The sequence below is a fragment of the Spermophilus citellus genome, assembly GCF_964194105.1.
Source record: "Spermophilus citellus genome assembly, chromosome: 2".
Lineage (NCBI taxonomy): Eukaryota > Metazoa > Chordata > Mammalia > Rodentia > Sciuridae > Spermophilus > Spermophilus citellus.
In genome coordinates, this window is record NC_138183.1 from 138797016 (window position 1) to 138817506 (window position 20491).

Here is a 20491-nt window from a genome sequence, read left to right on the forward strand (position 1 = left end):
TATAAAGAGATGAGACTAGAGAGGAAATCTTGCAGCCCATATTCTACATGTGATAACTTTGATTTTGTAATCAAGATTTTTTTTTTTTAAAAACAGTGCCTCCCTTCATAGTATTTTTCTTTCTCCTTTATTCCTCCACTTCAAGATATGGAGTGAGGGACTGCATATTATAGATCACTTTAATAGTTGCTCTTATTTAGCTTTTGGTCCTTAGAGTGTCTAATTTTAAAAATGTGTCAGTGACACTATTTCTTCTAATTTTATCAGCGTCCTTCACCCCAACAGTGAATTAGAAATCAAAGATAAAATATGATAACAAAGAGAATTACTGAATGCATAGGACTGTTTCTCATGGCTTAATTTATAGTGCATCCTGAATTTGTAAGCAGATGCTTATATTGACCTTTCTTTTAAAAATCATTTAAAACAAGGCATTGCCCTTAATTTAGTATTACCACAGACTACTTTTATATGAGATGCTTTTTTCCTAATGAGGTCCATTTGCTTAATATTGATGTATTTCTGTTTATTCCATTTAAGAATATGCTGTCACAAATTTTATGAGACATGCAACTTCTGTAAGAAAGCTTTTCCTAGTAACCATAGTGGTACAGGGAAGTGTTTTCTTTTTGAATTGGCTCTCGTTTTTAAATAAAAAATTGTATGGGCATTCATATGTCTATGTGGCAAATATAAAAATAAGTGCTAGAAAATGCTTTAGTAGATTGGGGCTTCCACCAATGAGAGCTGACATGAAAGCCTCATTAATGTGGGGCACATGCTTGAGTTGTTTGATAGCTCTTTCTCATCACCAGTTTCTGGCAGTGCCTTGAACTCTTTCCTACATGCAGTAACACAAGCTTTAGGTCACTGATTATTAAGGTTTTCCAGCTACCATGTAAGATATTAATAAGGGAAAATAGTCTTCTAATTTATTTTGAATTATGTTTTCCACATCTGAATGATGTTCAGGTATTCTTTTTTAAATTTTTTTTTTTTTTTTAGTTTTAAGTGGATACAATATCTTTACTTTACATTTATGTTGTGCTAAGGATTGAACTCAGTGCCTCAAGCGTGCTAGGCCAGCACTCTACCACTGAGCCACAATCCCAGCCCCCTATATTTATGTATTCTTAGAGATTTGCCAAGAGTTGGCATTGTGCTAGAATCGGACCATTGTGTTAAGAACCCTATAATAGATAAGATTATAAAGGAACTAGTAGATGCAGTCCCTTAACAAAAGAAGTTTATATTTTCAAAGGGTTAGAACCCAAATTTATGAACATGAACACACGCCCCTGTACTCCTACCTAGGACTACACTGGAAAAGTTGCTGCAGCTTAATCAAACAGAATAAATGTGTAAAGTCTTGTGAGCAGCGTCAGTTTCTGCATATGGATTAGATTACAAATTTAGTGCAATTTAATGTTTTTGATAAAATAGTCAATATATTAAAATTTGGAGGGAAACACATTCTATTTCCTTAATACAACCACCAGTTATTCTTTGGTTATTTCTATGCACATTTGTATGTAATTTTAATTTAAAGAGGTTAAAAGTTTTTAACAGTTCTTTCACTTAATATAACTAAGTGATAAAGTAGACAATTTTCGTGACTCTAAGCATTTTACATTACTTAAGCATATTACACAGGTAATATTGGGATGAGTTAGCTGTATCTATTTTTACTTAGCCATCCCCATTTTATTGGATACTTGGGCTCCTCTGCCCACTGAATAAACCTATAAAGAACAATTATGTTACCTGTTTTTATCAGACCAGGAGAAGCCTACTGGCGAGCACAAATGCTGTTATGACTTTGTGACGAAGGGATTGCAGAATAAATGTTTTCCAGCAGATGGAGATATGAACAAAGAACAGCAAACTAGGTGGCATATCTTTGAAGATATAGGAGCATTCTTTAGTCAAAGTTGTCAGATTGCCTAGATGAAAATGGGTTAATGAGCTTAACAAGAGAACCACTCTCTTAAAAAAGATGGAATTCAGAAAGTTTAAACTCAACTTTACTAGTGTTTAGATAGAACCTTTATAGCCATCTTACCAACACTTAAGAACTTGTGTGATTTTTTTTTTAATTTCTAAAGTGTCCGTGTCTGTAAGTATAATAAATACATGTGTGTATTTAGAAATGACACTAGGATTTTTGATGTGACTAAAATAAAACCTGGTAAGTTATTAGTTTTTGAATATAGCTGTAACTTTACAAGAAATTTAGAGGATTAAAGTCTAAGTTGGAAAACTGGCATGGGTTTCAGCCAAAGTATCTGAGGGCTATGTTCCTTACTAGAGGCCCTGGAGAATTATATTTCCAAGCTTATTTATGTTTTTGGCCAAATTTAGTTCCTTGCAGTAGTGGCACAGAGGTTCCTTTCTTTGCTTCTGGAGACTGCCCATATTCCTTCTCCTCAAGCCCATATTCCATGAGCTCCTCAAGGCCTTTGTTGTCCTTGTTTTGGGATTCCACCTCAGAATCTTCTCATGCTTTAAGTCTAACTTATTTTGCTATATCCCTTTGCCCCCAACCTGAGTGTTTTCTGCTTTCATAGGCCTTTGTGATCATATCAGCCTGCCGAATATCTGGGATAATCTCTTCATCTCAATACCTTGACCCTTAATTATTCCTGCATAAGCCTTTTCTCCGTCTAATCCAATGCATTTATGGGTTCCAGGGAAATATGGACATATTTGGAGCATCTTTGATCTAGTCTATTATAGTGAGGGTTTTTTTTTTTCTTCTTTTTGGTGGGGGTTGGGTAAGGATGGGGAGTGAAAAAGTTTCTTGTATCACTTTTGATCAGTTTAACAAGTAATTTTTCACTCTTAATTTAGGCAGAATAATGAATTTTCTTAGGTTTTTGTAGTTAGGTTAAATTAATATTAATGTCTTAAAATTGAGAAATGGGTTAAAATGATTTTTTATAGAAATAGAAACAAGTTACTCATTTGCTTTTTAATAATATAGAAGATAAAAAAATCTTTCCTGTCTCAATTGATTACTTAGTCAAGGCAAATACAAACTGTAAGTAAATGACTCTGTGAAGGAGTTGTACATAGCGGCTGTGACTTAAAGTCATTAGAACAAATCATGACTGTTATATTGTGACCCTTTGGGAACACACAGTATCATGGAAATGACAAATCTTTGAATGTCACAGTAGTCTTGCAACTAATCTCCAACTAGACATTTTAAATTTCTCTTAGTCCTGTGACTTCAGAGTTTGTTAGGAATTTCTGGGTTGTTGATGATTTTAAAACATTGACTCCTCCCTCATTAAATAATAGGGAAAATTAGTTGTTTTACACTGTTAGTCATAAAGTACTAACCACAAAATGATAACGTTGTTATGGGGAATAACTCTCTTAAGACCTGAGAAAGCACTATGGCAGTTACTGTAATATATTTGCAACAACCAAGTAACTTGTTAAGTGCCTGCAATTGAACTTTCTGTGGAGATGGGAGTGTTGTATACCTGTGCTGTTTAATACAGTAGCCAATAGCCACATACAGCTATTGAATGAATGAAATATGGCGCATACAACTGAAGGACTGAATTTTAAATCTTATTTAGTTTTAATTAAAATTTAAATTTCAATAGCCAGTTATAGCTAATGATTATTGTATTGGACAGCATAGTTTCATGTAATATTTAAAATTTTGCTAAATCATGGAGTTTTTTTTAATATCAAAAATTTGGGGCTCAGAGCTCCAAATCTGAGGTGGCCATGGAGCAGCTGTCTCTTCAAGTTGTTATAACATGCTGTGGCTACATAGGATCACGAGGCTCCTAAACCAGGGTGGTTTTCAACCTTATATGGATTTTGCCTCTTTGCATTTGAGCTATGTGCACTTATGCAGGACTGTAACAAAGACTCCACAGAGGAGGAATACTTAAAGCTGCCCAACTAGTAAGCTGATTCTGTCCAGAATCTTTCTGATTGGACTGTTGCCACATGTGGTCCGGTATTCATGTGCATGTAAATGTTGAGTAAACCTGAGAACTCCCTCTAGCATTGCAGAACCAATTAACCTGCATTCACTCAGTGAAAACAGAATTCAATAAAATGGGCTGAGATAAAACAGACTACCAAGCCTCACCTAAGGTGTAATGCCCTCTCAGTTGTTTCTAATTGTTATTTAGAAAGTAGTGCTTGGAAAGATAATACAAGTTAAATAAAGTCTATTTTTAAAAGTGCTACCTTAGTTTTTGATTTATTGCATACATTCAGTCTAATGGAGGACACTAGGAACAGTTATCAAATATGTATAGTAGTCTATTTCCTCAGATCTTATTGAGGTGAGCTCCTAATCATCCAGTGTGAAATCACTTCCCAAATGTTTTATTTCACTATATTTTCTAAGTAGCAACATCAGTAGTTACATGATCATTTTTATATATTCATTTGTTTATTTGCTTAGTTTTCTTTCTTGGAGTTTATATTCTATTTGTCCATCTTGTTTACCACTGTCTCCCCATTAATTATAAAAATGGCTGGAATAACAAGGTCTTAACATTTGACTGGATGGATGAATGAATAATAGAAAACACCTTTAGGCTTTAAAAATTTGCCATTTATTTAGTGTCTTTAAACTGCTAAGTGTTGAGACTAAATACAGTGCTAATTTGGACAAACAGTTGATGAATTTTCTGATATTTCCAAGGGCAAGCTCAAAGAAAAACTCTTAACCTTTGCAGAAATTCAATGTTGGTTTTGTATTTAGTTTGGGGACTTGGGACCCTTTTTCATGGAATCGGGAATAATTGTGGAGGACAGAGTGGAATTTTTATTCCTCTGTGACCTTAGAAGGACACTTTCTTTTTTCCTTCCCAATGATGTACTCAAATGGTGAAGACTTTTATTTAAAAACAAAAGCAAAACTATTAGAGACTTTGCTGTTTTGATCTATGAAACAAAAACCTTAAATATCATGAGGCCTCAGCATATGAGGCTTGCCTATAAGACTTTGGAGGTATGTGAAGAAAGTATATAATGTGAATTCTGGACTATGACTTTTAGTAATGATGCTCATTGCTTGCTCGTAGTCCCTTCCTACATCAACCAACCACCTCTACCACCAACAAAAAGCCCAAACTCCCAAACATGCAAGTCCCTAGTGCTCTACTATTTGGAGGGAACTGACATGAGGGGATAATGCTAGAATGCCATAAAGCTAATAGCTATTCTCAGAAGCTTTGCACACCCTGCAAATTATTTGTGGGAAGTATTTTCAGTATATACACTAAGAATATAGAGTAAAGAAATAGAAGGAATTTCCTCATGAAAATAGAGATTTGTTGGTGGACTTAAATGTATAAATTGAAAATACCTATGTATGGCTGTAGTTTGAATACAAACTATAGGAGTGTATGTATTTTACTTTGTAATCAATTTTATAGAGGCTTACTTTACATACAGGGAAATCCATCTCAAGCACACCTTTCAAAGACTTTTGATAAATGTAAGGTTCAAATATTTTTGATACAGAAACATGAGATGCACCATTCGTTCTATTTTGTTCATTAGATTGTTGTGGCTATAAATTGGAATAAATTGAAAAATATGGATCACATGGGGGAAGATGAGACCAACCTAAAATAAAGTAGCAGTTATACCATTTATAGTTTTTACCTAATATGGAAATCCATATGGTCATGATTTTTATTGGATATGTGAGCCTCTTGGAATCACAATTTCTCCCAGTTATACAGAAATATAGATTATTGCATACTGTCTGGGAGTTTTCTGGGGAGATTTAAAAAAGCAAAATTGAGTAAAATTCATGCTTGTGGAAAAATAATTTACATTCAATTTAAAGCAGAATTTTATTGATTGTGTTCTCATTTGGAATAACTGCAGGGAAAAATCACCTGGACTAACACAAGTTAGGTACCACTTACTAGACTTAACTGTAAAAAGAAACTCATTTCAATTTCAGTGGTGACGGCTGTTGAGTGAATTTTCCTGTGATATCTTTCACCACAGGAAATGATATATTGTAGTTTTGGATTCCATGATTTCCTGCCCAACCAAAAAATCCAAACTGCAGGGATTGTGCATTCTGAATGTCTGAATGGCCTAGTTTATGTGGACAGAGTATTTTTTTTTAATGTCCAAGATGGTTAAAACTGATTGTACATCGTCCACATAGATCATTTTTACAGAGCCTTTGTTTTCCTCTTCTTGAAATTGTTTTTCCATTTGTGCCATGATTACACCTGGCTTTATTTGAAGAGGTTATATTGGAACTTGGTATGTTTTTAAAGTATGATGTAGGAGATTGCAGTTTATTTTGAAAGGTGTCTTAGCTAATTTTAATGGTCCAAATAAATGTGTTTCTTTGATGCAGAAATCAGTTTTGATTACCTGAGCTGCTTTCTCTACTGCTTTGTTTTATACTCCTTTAAAAAATATGATAAACTATAGCCTTCCAGATAGAAAAGAATAAATGTTAACTTTTTAGATTCAAGAGTACTGGGAAATGCTTGACAAAGAAAGGAAATGTGTTTTGTATGTTATTGTTTTATAAGCCTCTGAATCTCTGTTGGTGGGGAGGGAAGGCATAGAGGCACCTCTCCAGGATGAGAGAGGAATTTTTTTGCTGTGGCTTAGGATCTTGCTATAATCCATATTTGCATCCCACCTTGCTTGACTTCTGAATATGAGAAGGGACAGGTGCAATTAGATGTTGAAGTGAACAAAGCAGCCCCAAAATGTTCCAATAGGAAAGTTTCACAGCTCCCTCCCAGCCCCCACAAGAAAACATTTAGGTTACCTCCAAACTAATGAGAATTCAAGATTACATCCCTATTGATATAAATGGCCAGGTATAGCTAAGTTTAAATACCTTTTTTTCCCCAGTAAAATGTTGTGTAAACAAACATATTTGTAGTAGGCTTGAAGTGCTCCCTGTAAGGGCCTGTGCCAGTTTTTATCTGCTCATGGCTGGCAGAGATTGATCTTAATTTGGCAAACAGGAGTCAGGGTAAGGATAGTTGACTGCTCTGTGATATACCCTGTCCTTCAGAGAATCATTTGATTGTCTCATGTCATTATATCCTCGTTGTACAACAGTGCTGTCCAGTGGAAACATGAAAGCAATCGGTGTGAGTCACATGTGTAACTTTAAATTACCTGAGTGAAATTATTTTTTATACCACATCTTATTGAACTCGTATCAAAATATCATTTTAATATGTAATTTATGATTTTTGTATATAGTGGTGCTGAGGATTGAACCCAGGGCCTCACATGTGCAAGGCAGAGCATTCTGCTGCTGAGACCTCGATATGACCATCTACTAATGAAGTACTTTACAATTATTTTTCATAGTAAACCATATGTTATGCTTATTGAACATCTCAATTCAGACTAAGGTACATTTCTAGTGCTCAATAGTCACATTTGACTAGTGGATTCTATAACAGTGCAGATCTACAAAATTGAATCTCACTTAAATCTCTCACACAATGTTGAATTTTTGCACTTGGGAAACTTCCGACAGGTGTAAGTGTAGACTATAATGATATAGTCACAAAAATCTTTCAGATATCAGGTTATTCCAAGTACAATGTATGTCCTCCTACTTCAAGTTTAAATATTTTATGATAGTATTAAGAAAGTTTATAAATTATATTTTTCTGGAATTTATGGGAAGAAGTTGGTGAATATTAATAGAGAAAAGCAATAAAAATGTGTTTAAGTATAATAAATTTAGGCATTGATGATGATTACAATTATAATTTGAGTGAAAAATATAGTGATATACTCTATAGACATCTTAATTTGATTTTTCACAACAGCCATTTGATGGTGGTGTAATCTCTTTTATAATCCCTATTTACCAGTGATTAAAAGAGTCATACAGATAGTGCATGCAAGCTCAGGACTATTGGTTTCTGGAACCTATACTCTTAATCATTCTTCTTTGTTACTGCCATGTTCATTTATGCCTCCATGATTGTCTTGGACAAACTGAAGTTGAAGAAGTTATACGTGAATTGTAGCTAATTCCTAAACCGTGGCAGCGATTCCCCTACTTCTGTTTACTCCCTCAAGTTTTCATCGGTAGTCTGAAAAGGAGAAAATGATTGGAGATGTAATCACCCTTGAAAAGCTGACTTTTGCCCTCTCATTTTGTCAGTTATGCCTTGTGGCATTTATGTCACAGTAGTGGAGCTTGTGAATACCACTCTTGGAGCTGAGGTGTGATGATCCATCTTCTGTTAACGATCAGTGCCTCAGCATGAAAAGATTATTTTTTTTTTCTTAACCAGCTAATCTTGCCGTGAGACCCACAAATCCACTTTCGTATAATTTCTGCTTTTTGTTTTCAACTCTTGGTTTCAACACTCAAAAACAATTCCCTGTTGAGTGCTTCAGTGCCCATATTGATATTCGTGGTGCATTGAACAGGACTTAAATTTTTGCTGTTTCTAAAAGGTCCTGGAGTAGGTCTGCCTTTCACTTAGGATTTACAGATCAGATGTGTGCAGATATCTGTTTCAGATTTATCTTTTTATATATCCACAGTATTTTTATTCTGTAAATTAGACATTTGTCTGAAAGTGTTGTAGGAAACCTCTGGTTCAGTGTGCATGTGATGAATTGTGCCTTCCTGTTTGAATCATCCCTCAAACCCAGCATTCCTCAATATTGGATTGCTATAATCAGACTAAAAATAGATTTTTGTAAATTTGTTTACATAAATAGGTTTTGGATATTTTGGATGTCTTACCTTTTTCCTTTAACAATTTTAATAATTTGAAGTTCAACTTTACAATATTTTGTTTAACTGTGTTTTTAAGCTATCAATATAGCTGTGCTTACCTCTTACTGGTAAACAAGACGATAAGGGAGGAACAACTCCCTCAGGTGTGACTGAGTTAATTAAGTTATATGTAAGTTTATTGAACAAATGTGCAGTAAAACTGGTTTTATATCATAGATTAGGTATTTTATGACCATCACTTCAAAACAAAACCAAAAAATAGGAACAAATATTGAATTACTTCTAAGCAAAGAGTTTGTTATTAATCATTGCAAAATTCTGTTTTCTTAAAAATACTATTATGCATACTTTAGTATTTACAACTTGATATAGCTTCACTTTTTCACTAAAACGGACTTAGCACTAAGTTATTACAAAAGGAAATAGGATGAAAGTTTCTTTCTTATTTTAATGGTTTTTGTTTACAGACCTGCATCTCCCTGCCTACCTAGTTTCCCACCTACCTAATCTGTTATTTTCTGCCCCTTGCCTTTCTTGTCTTTTTGTCTTAACTAACCCCTTCATCTGTACACTATGATTTAGAAATTTTCTTGGCTTTGCTTATCTTTTTGCCCATCTATCTACCAAATGCTAACTCTTCAGATCTTGAGAAAAATAGACCTTTTTATTTTTCCAAAATGCCATCTCCTTATCACATGCTTCCTTTAATACTCAACTTTCATAAAATCAAATTTCATACTTTTATGAACTTGGCCAAATTTCAGAATGTTTTAATGGATACAGAATTCTTAAGCTAAAATACTAAAACACTAGACATTTTAGGGGTTTTTGTTGTTGTTGGTATTGGGGATTGAGCTCAGGGGCACTCAACTGCTGGGTCACATCTCCAGCCCTATTTTGTATTTTATTTAGAGACAGGGTCTCACTGAGTTGCAAAGCACCTCGACATTGCTGAGGCTGCCTTTGAATTTGCTATCCTCCTGTCTCAGCCTCCTGAGCCACTGGGATTACAGGTGTGCACTGTGGTGCCTGGCCACATTTGAGTTTTTTTGCACTCATGATATACTACTTTGCAGTCTGAAACTTAACATGATTTTCTGACTGCCATCTCTAATTCTTCTACCTTACTCCCCTATCCTTCAGTTCCTCTGATTATCATCTTTCCTTCTAGCCTTCTGTGCCAGTCTTCCACATCACCTTGCTCTTTTGACTTAACATGCTTCTCTATTCGGCCTAGACTGGTTGTCAGTCATTGAAGTAACATTCTAAAAATATTCTAGAATCCTGTATGTAGTCTGTAAAGCTAACTCTGTATTCAGTGTCGTTTTATTGCTCAAAACCCTTTGATGCTTCACATTGCCTCTGTTCTCCTTCCATCCTTCATTTGAAAGAGATTTCCCTGTGGATTTTGTAACAATTGTTTTGAGCATTATTGTACTCCATGGATCCTTTATTAATTGGAACTTTCCTTGGTCAAAATGGTGCTTCATGAGTATGTGTTGAGAGATCTAGGACTCTTGACACTGTTTTGTTGTTTGAATTAGAATGTGTTACGTCCAGATAAGGACAACTAGGGTGTGTGTGTGTGTGTGTGTGTGTGTGTGTTGGGGGAGACTGTTAAGGAGAGTGACAATCTAGTGGCATTGAAAATAAAAGCTTATTCTGGGTTTTATAGTTGGTTCTGTTTGGGCAGTGAAGGTGTTTATTTTGCAGGTACAATGCAATAAGTGTTACATTTTAGCAAAACTATGCCATATCCTTTTACAACCTAGTGTCTTCAGATAGTATTCTTATATAATTGAATAGTCACTGAACCACATCTTTATTGTTTTCACTACTTTTCTATAACTACTTTTCTATAACTAAACTGACATTTCACCCTTAATGCGTTTTACCCAAATTCTAGCAAATAAAAGATCAATCATGCATAGAAATTGCAAGTAAATCCATGCAGTTCCTAATCCCTTACCACCCGTATTTATGAATGAAACAAGTTAGTGTGTAGATTGGCTTGCCTTTTTCCTTTTATACTTGTGGCAAATTAGCGGCTAAACTGAGAATTATGGAGATCCAATCCTGATTTTTCAAGATTCTCTGATTAGCTAATCAAACATTCCTCTATATATTTGGTAAAATAGTGATTATGCCTATAATTTGAATTTTTTTGACCCATAAAATGGTTTTTAGTGCATTAAAAATATTATTAAAATATGTATTAAAAACATTTGTGATATATCTTGCTTTATTCTTTTATGAAATACTAGTAGTAGAAAAACTTTTATGCATATTAAAATCCCCAATGTTAAAAAAAACTGCAATTATTTTAAATGGACTGAAAACAATATTTTCTGCTGAGTTTGCATGTTGGTATCTAGTTAAGATTTTTTTGTTGTTAACCATTCATTAATGTAGCATCTGTGTTCATTTGAAAGCATGTTATATAAAGCTGACAGGTCTGAATGTAGCAGAGATGTGTCTCGCTTTTCTTGGTGACCTGTTATAAGTTTGCTTTAGAAACACCCCTTGGCACCTCCAAACAAAAGCCAAAGGTCCAATTTGATTAGGTAACATAAATTGTTAAGGATTTTTAATTCTTTTATAGCAACATTATTCTCTTTTCTTCTGATTTTTGAGCTTCTGTGAATATTATAGGAAGAACAATTCTCCTGGAGACAGCTTATGACTTCACATATTTATTTCAATTTATATTGACATTTTAAATATAGCTAAATGGGTTTTATTCCGTAGAAAGTGAAATGGTATCTTAAGAGCACTCAAGTTATTCAGCTAGAACTTCTGTGTTATTCTTACTCCTCTATCTCTTCCAACAAGTTGTATCCATTCCTTTCCAGAAAAATCTGAAGGTATCTGTTGCTACTACTTTACTTGAGGCTCTTAACTTTCCTTGCCTAATATTATTAAAATTATTCTTCTAATTAATTTTCCTTGCTCATTCCTCTCCTTTTTAGTCATTCTCCCATAATGTTTTCTTTCTCAAATGTAAATTCTTTGTCAGCTCTCACCTCAAATATCTTCATGGTTTCTCATTGTCTATAGAGAACATGGGGCACAATGCTTCTCATGACCTTTATGTATTTTATGTTGTCTCCAACAACCTCAAACCTTTAAGCTACATCTTATCATTACTAGTTAATAAATATCACAGCTCTTTAATACATATTTTAGCTATTAACTCCCTAATCAAGACATAAATAAGTCATTTTGGTAATAAATGAGAAATCCCATTCTGAATTCAAACATTTTATACTCTTAGGCAGGCAAATGTGTATCTTTTTTAAATATCTCTTCTCTTTAGTGTATTGCATTAATCTGAGACGAGAACAGCTTCCTTCTGGGATAGCAATGATTTGGCTCCCTTTACACAATAAATATAAGCATGATAGTACATCATTTTAACATTACAGGGAGTTTTTGTATTTGTTAACCTATTTGCTCTGAATAATTCTGTTAGACCATTGTAAACATCACCTTCAGTTTATAGACTAAAGAGCTGAGGCTTTAAGGTGTCAATGGCATGGCCTAATATCTCCCAGCTCGGTGATGGCTGCTCTATAGGATCATGCAGCCTCCCTTACATCCCATTATTTATGTACTTACTGGTGAAGACTACAATTGCTCTGTGTACTAGAAAATTCTTTACCAATTTTAATTAGCACTTCAAATAATTTCATTTCATTTGCTTTCCCCAATGCACTTTTTGTTAGGTAGATAGGTCTGTTTTTTTTTTTTTTTCCTTTCCCCCCTTTTTTGGCCATACTGGGGATTGTACTAGCTTTGTACAAGCTTGGTAAGCATTCTGTCACTGAGCTATACCACCACCATGCCCCCTGCCCCCTTTTAAATATATTTTTTAGTTGTAGATGGATACAATACCTTTGTTTTATTTATTTATTATGTGGTGCTGAGGATCGAGCCCAGTACCTCACCCGTGTGAGGCAAGTGCTGTACCACTGAGCCACAAACCCAGACCCATCAGCACCCCTTTTTAAGCTTTATTTTGGACAGGTTTTACAAAATTATCCAGGCTGGCCTTGAATTTACAATCCTCCTGTCTCAGCCAGGATCCTGAGTAGCTGGGATTATATGCATGCTACATCCTGGAATGCCTGACATTATTAATGCCATTTTACAAATAAGGATAATGCAGATCAGAATGACTGAGTGACTTGTCCTCATTTGTGTAACAAAAACAAGAACAGGCCTTCAAATTCCTTGCTTACTGCTATTTTTATTGTCCTATATTGCTTCTTTGCTCTACTGTAAAATACATTGGAAGGTGAAGTTCATTTTTATTCTTGGGATTCCACTGAAATAATTTTCTGGTTATGCTCTGTATTAAAATGTAAAATTAAAGTTAAATGACAGCTATTGGTTTAACTTAGTATGAGTTTTGTATCTTTGTGCTACTCTAATTAATGGAATAAATCAAATCAAATGATACATTAGTTGACAGAAACTTGTTACTCAAGGGAGAAATAATACAAGAGACAGATATGTTTCAGAACATGAAATTGCAAAGAATAATTTTTTGTTCAATGTGTTCAACCTCTGTAGGTTTCTTAGTTGGAAGAGATTTCTTTAACAAAAGACAGATTAGCAAGAGAAAAACAAGTTTATTAACATTTATATTTCATATGTACATGGGAGATATCCAGGGAATGAATAGTTTTCAGAGAGGTGGCTTTGAATTCCAGCTTTTATAGTATCTTCAACAAAGGGCAGTGCATTTTTAGAGAAATGGCAAGACAAAGGAAAAGGACCTTGAGTCTCAGAGGGTGATGACATGTAAGAAGGCAGATAGGGTAGTTAGTAAAGTTTGTTCATGTAGATTCCTTTGGGACCATTTCTAGATAAGGGTCTGAAGTTGTCTTCAGTGTTTTAACTTTTGTTGTCCCTGATAGATGAGGGTCAGGACAACTTTTTTCTATGTAATTCTATGTCTTGTTCTTAGAATGGGAGAGATCTTTCCTAAATCTGTTTTTTCTTAAATTGCTTTCATTTTCATCTATCCTTTATATTTTGGGGCTGTATATTCTGGTTTCCCTCATTCTGCTCTCAGTAAGTCTCAGGCCCTTCTTAGCTCATGGAAGGAGGACAATGGGAAGTCCCCTAGCAAGTTGCTGCAGCATCCCAACACTGCTGTAGTTTGCTTTATAATTCATACCCATTGTTTCATCAGTAAAATTGTAGAAAATGGCTTTTATCTAGAGCATCATGAGTCTGTAGGTGGTTCAGCAGGAAGAATCTGTACTGAGCAGGTAGAGAGCCTGTCATTCTTTATAATCCTAATGATACTTTGTGGGTAGTGGTGACAGAGATTGTGGGTCTCACCTCATGGCTGTGGCAGACCTGGTGCCTAGGAAAGTTTCTGTGCATGGGCATAGGATGCCTAGCTGATATGGCAAAGCCCTGCCTGAGGAGGCTCTGTGCAAGAGGCTTATAAGCTTCAACTTGATCTCAGTCACATTGCTCCCAGGGATAGAGGAATTCTCATGCTAGACAACCTCAGTGTTTCACCAGCTCTGCTACTCCTGAGCCTTCCCGCTTATCAGTAACTTTAAACACTGGACCTCCTTAAGCAGTACAGAAAGCTCCTAACATTGCACATTACAACTGTAGAAAAGCTGCATAGATATTTCTAGTTCTGAAACTCTCTTGAGTATAAAGAATAATACTTGCATATTCTTTAACCTGATAATGAGACATATATAAGTAAAAATTGCTGGTGTAACTGTTTAGATCTGCTTCTCCATTAGAGATTAACACTCCATCTGATCCCAACCATATATCTTCACAATCTACATGTGTGAGTCTTTTCTATTCCCCCTTCTGTCCTCAGCGATACTGCAAGTTTGACCGTGCAGGACGTGGCAGTACTTCACTCCAGGATTTCTCTTTAGGTGTAATGTCTGCACAAACCATGGTTTGATTCTGGTTTTCTGTGTACTCTAGTAGCTTGTTTTTTGTTTGTTTTTTTTCTTTGTCACATTTGAATGTACCTGATTCTGTGTTCAGGGAGTTGGGCATGAATAGTATATTATGTCAAGGAGATGAAAAATTACAAAGGTGAAAAAAAATTACAAAGGTGGATGGCTTTAGGTAGTGTACATCAAGTTATTTTTCCTAATTCAGAACAATACTACCTTTATTTATAAGTTTAGGGAACAGGATGGTATGGCAGAGTGAGGAAATGGGGAATTAAGAGTCAAAAGGTTTAGTTTCCACTGCACTGCTAACTTAATTTCTGATCCTAACAGGTTTCTAACTCCTCAGAGCCTCCATTTCCTCACTTGCGAAATGTGAATAAAAAGCATTCTCTCAGAATGATTGTAATTATTTAGAGAATGCAGATGAAGACTTCTTGCACATAAAGAGCTATCAAAATATTATTTACTTAAAGGGCCCAACAGTTATTGCTTATTTAACAAAAATGATTTCAATGCAGACCTCCTCCGGTCAGCCCTGAAAGCAGACCTGTTGTCTCAATTCCACCGATAGGAACCTGGTATAGAGCATCTTAGTAACTCGCTCAGGGCCTGCTGTTATGTGATAAGTACTGATTTAAGTCCCAGTTTCTGTTTCGCTGTGTTACCATGTTAATAATAAGGGATAAGTAGCAGAGATTTGAACTTTAACAATTTGGGTGATTATTCTAAAAAATGAAAGTAGTGCTCTAATTGGGAATCAGGGGATCCAGACTGTCACTATATTTTTGTATTTTTAGATGTTAATTAAATGTGTTTTATTAAATGTCTTTAAAACACTTGACTATATTTCTGCTATGGAATATATGTAAAATGTCTTATTAGAATGAAAAATTTCCTTTGAAGTGATCAAAAGTCTTTTAAAAATCCTTTCTTAATATTTTGTTCTTTTTTTTTTTTTTTTTTAAAGTCATTCCTACACTGGTCAAGATTACAGTATGCAGGGAAACACTGGGAAGATTTCTTTAGATCAGATTGATTCGGTAAGCACCACCACATCCTTTCAAACTTACAGCTTTGTTAATGGAGGAAACCCAGATTTTTCTCAGCTTAAGATTTTTGGGCAGGAAGATGGGAAAGAATGTTCTTTCATTGATTGCTGAAAACTTTTAAAGAAAATCTCATGTCTGTGCGTATGATTTTTGTTGTTGTTGTTTTTAGTCTTTGAAAAATCAAACTTAATGAAAAAGTTGTTTAATAAAAATCTGAATCAGAATTGAAACAATTATTCCCAATTATTCCAAAAAGGAATTTTAAAAAATGATAGCTAAGTGGCATTTATGTATTAATATTTAAATACCATATACATTTAGAAAAGGAGAAATGGGAAACATTAGGTGAATAACCAGCCAGAACAAAGGATTTGTATTGGCATAGTAGTAAACTGAGCCCCTCCTCTCAGCAAAGTGCTTCCATGGCATTTGATTTATGTCCTAGTTAGAGTCTTTATTATCTAATTTTTATGAGTTTTATGAGTTTGACTTAGAATATAATTGCGGTGTCTTTTTTCTTAACCGAATTAAAGGGGAAATGATGTTTTATTCATCTTCCTCTTTTCTAAAATACTGCATAAAATATTCTGTTACATATAATCAAAAAGTGATTAGTTATTAGACTTTGAGGGGACCTTGCATGTTTATACTAAGGATGTTGAATATTCATTTTTTATTAGAACACTGCTTAAGAAAAAATAATTACTAAATAAATAGTAAAAAGGAACAAAAATGGTGATGTAAAAATGTCCTGAAAGGCTTTCCAGTGGTCCTGCCAGGGGAGGCTAAAGGTCTGAATGAACTAAATTGGGGATTAAAAAATAATAAGAAAAAAATATATATATATATTTTTTTCCCCCCCAAAGAAGAAAAACGGGATGGTCACTAGAGGGAGCAGCAAAGTCAAATTGAGGCCTGCTTTTTCTTACAAAGTGAATTTGCTGAAGATGATGAGAGCAGTTAGAATTCAAGTCTAGGGGGGGAAGGATATTTGAGGAAGTCAGAATGCAATTTAAACCATAAGTGAAAAACTGAATTAAAAATGGACAGTGGTATTTCGTTTTGACACTGCAGTTTTTTGTAACTATTTATTTCTTTAACACATTAATTTGAATTTTCCCTTTGAGAATGATTTCTCATTTTTGTTATATTTTATATTTTATAAATTCATCTATTATCCAGTAGTTGTACTTTTGAATATTTATCTCGGGGAAATATCTTATGTTCACACAAAAACTTCTACAAGAATATTCATAACAAGTTTATTTGAAATAAAAAGCCAGAAATGACCCAACTGTTCAGTTAGTGAATAGTTAAATAAATTGTGGTACATCCATACCATGAAACACTACTTGGTTTAAAAAAAAAAAAAAATTAGCCTTAACAGATAAGGTGAATCTTAAGGGGATTATGTGGAGTAAAAAAGCCCATTCTCAAACATCATGTCTTGTGTGATTCTATTTATATGATACTCTTAAAATTGTAAGATGTGGAGAACAGATTAGTGGTTGTCAAGGATTATGGAAATAGGGAAGGAGGTGGCAGAGCAGGAAAGCAGTGAGGTTGTTATAAAAGGGAAACATGAAAGATTCGGGTGGGGGTGGAACTATTCTATACCTTGGTTGTGGGGGTGGATGCATGAACACACACACATGGATAAAATTGCATAAAATTAAATACCCACACAACTGAAGTAATTTTAAGAGTAGTGGATTATATCAGTGTCAGCATTTGGGTTGAAAAAGTGAACTACAGTTTTATGATTTTATCATTGACGGAAACTGGGCACCTGCTATCTCTTTGTATTATTTCTTATAACTGCATGCAAATCTACAGTTGTCTCCGTAAAGTTTAATTTAAAATTTTAAGAAGAAATAGGTGAAATTAATTTCTTAAAATATAGTAATTTTTATTTAACTCAATATATTCAATATTATCTTTTTATGTTTATCTTTCTGGTACTGGGGATTGAACACGGGGCATTCCACCACGAGCTACATCCTCGGCCCTTTTTAATTTTTATTTTGAGGCAGAGTCTTGCTCAGTTGCTAAGACTGGTCTCAAACTTGCAATTCTCCTTCAGCCTCCCAAGTTTCTGGGATTACAGGTGTGTGCCATTATGCCTGGTTCAAAATATTATCTGAACATATAATCAGTAAAAAACTATAAGAAAAATTTGTCTATAATCACAGTAATATACTAATACTTCCTTATGGTTTTTTATTTTATTCCAATTAGACTGAATTTACAATTACAGTAAGTATTTATGGATGACCTGGTATGTCTTCCACATAACCAAAAACTATTTTTTCTTATAGCTTTCTACCAAATCCTTCCCACCTTGTATGCGCCAGTTACATAAGGCCTTGCGGGAAAATCACCACCTTCGTCATGGTGGCCGAATGCAATATGGCCTCTTCCTGAAGGGCATTGGTTTAACACTGGAACAGGCATTGCAGTTTTGGAAGCAAGAATTTATCAGAGGAAAGATGGATCCAGATAAGGTAATTTTGAAAAAGTTAGAGTGGCAATTGAAATTTTAATTTGGTCTGAAAACTAACGGGTCTTTTTTTAAAAACTTGCTCCTTGAAATGTACTTAAATTCTGAAGTTAAATTTGTATACAATTTAGTTTATGTAAAAAGGAACTCATATATTAATATGTGCTAAACAAAAGATCGGGAAAGCTTTCATCTCATTTGTAGGTATGCCACCAGTAGTCGCTAAGAGTGAAATTGCTTGAGTTATATTTTTGTAGAAATGTTTACAGATACCTCATGAGAGACGGACACACACATTGTCTATTTGAGGATTAGAAAATATTATAAACAAATGAAGCAAAAGCAATTAATTTTTTTTCTATTATGTCATACAAAATCTTTCATAGACGATTGTTAGACAGCAATCACTGTAAACCTGAGCAACTGGTTTTAAATCCATGTGTAGTACTCAGATTCTCACTCCTACTCCTTTTTAGAAGTATTAGCTAGTAATATTTTGTTAAGAAATGTGGCTTTTTGTCCCTTTCATGCCATACACTGTGATATAAAGTAAATTTTCAGTTGTTGGTTTCTTCCTTCCTGAAAATCTGTTAGTTATAGAAAAAATATTTATCAAGTAAATTTTATAATAAACATTTTATTATGACTCTTAATAGTTTGCTAGGGTTACCATAACAAAATTCTAAAGACTGGATGGCTTGTACAACAGATATTTATTTCTTCACAATTCTGGAGTCTGGAAATTCAAACTCTAGATATTGGTAAGTTTGGTTTCTCCTGAGGCCTCCTTTTCTCCTTGACTGCAGATGTGCTGTCTTCACATTGTTGTTTCTGTGTGTGTGCGCGCGTCTCTGATGGTGATCCTGCTTCTTATAAGGACACTAGTCATATTGAATTAGGGCTACCCCCTTAATGTCTAACTTAACCTTAATTACCCCCTAAAAATTTTAGAATCTTAGAACACAATTCAATCCATAACACATCTTTATGTACTTTATTTTAAAATGTTATGAAAAGCTTCTACAATTTTTCCAGATTTATTTTAAAAACTTATCTTCATTGGTCATTATCTATGGTATCCTAAACAAGTGATTTGAGTTTTCTTTTAAAAGTTTTGGATACTATTTCTTAGACTTGTTTATTTGTTTTATTTTAAAAGTAATATTCTGATTATAGAAAACAGGTAAATTTTCTCTATATTTTTCATATTATCTCCCCATTCAGAAAAGATTGTCAACATTTTATCCTTTCTCTTCAGTTTAGGTAGCTAAGTAATGTGCTTTCTCCAGTTTTTGTCAGCTTTTTCACTGTTGTGACCAAAAGACCTGACAAGAACAATTAGAGGAGGAAGTTTATTTTGGGGCTCATGGTTTCAGAAGTCTCAGTCCCTAGACAGCTCTGTTGTACTGGGCCTGAGGTAAGGCAGGACATCATGGCAGAAGTGAGTGGTAGAGGAAGCAACTCGGGAGAAGGCACCAGGAAGCAGAGAGAGACAGAGCTCCCCTCACCAGGGACGAAATATGTACCCTAAAGACACCTCCAGTGACCTACCTCCTCCAGCCGCACTCTACCTGCCTACAGTTAACACCAGTTAATCCGTATCAGTGAATTAATGCACTATGTTAAAACTCTTATAACCCATTATTTCACCTCTAAATATTCTTGCATTGTCTCACACATGAGCCTTTGGACACCTCATATGTAAACCACAATACCCCCATTTTAAAAATTGACATTGTTTTATCCTAACTTCATCATGTTGTTGAATAATCTTTGAAAATGTCATTTTAATTAGCTGTATAATATTATACCTTTGAGAAGGTAATATAGCTGAGTGGTAGAGCTCTTGCCTAGCTTGTGGGATCCTGGGTTGGACTCCCAGTACTGTGCATGTGTGCATACACACGCACAAAATAGTGTGTATATATGCACAAACATATACACACACATCTCCTTTGAAAGTGACATATTTAATCATTTAATTATTACCCTATTGTTAGACATTTGGTTGTGTCTAACTTGTCATAAGTGTTTTTGTAGCCAATATCTGGAGGAAATAAAGAATTGATTGTAGTTCTGATTATGTCCTTTGTCTGCATTCACCAGAAATAGATTACTTAATAAGGATCTATAGATTTGAAGTTTTGATGCATCATGATATAACTTAAGAATAAATTTTTTAATGTTAACTTTGTTTTTTATTGGTTGTTCAAAACATTACAAAGCTCTTGACATATCATCTTTC

The 20491-nt window shown here is 34.4% G+C and overlaps 1 protein-coding gene across 3 annotated transcripts in view; it reads left to right on the forward strand.

Moving 5' to 3' along the window:
• LOC308642607 (DNA primase large subunit) overlaps positions 1 to 20491 on the forward strand; it is a 280835-nt gene that overhangs the window by 175605 nt on the left and 84739 nt on the right. For all 3 annotated transcript variants that reach the window (XM_081281732.1, XM_081281731.1, XM_081281733.1), the window contains 2 exons: positions 15665 to 15737; positions 18065 to 18250. In XM_081281732.1, the coding sequence (XP_081137858.1) occupies positions 15665 to 15737; positions 18065 to 18250 (259 nt within the window). The remainder of the gene's footprint in view (positions 1 to 15664; positions 15738 to 18064; positions 18251 to 20491) is intronic.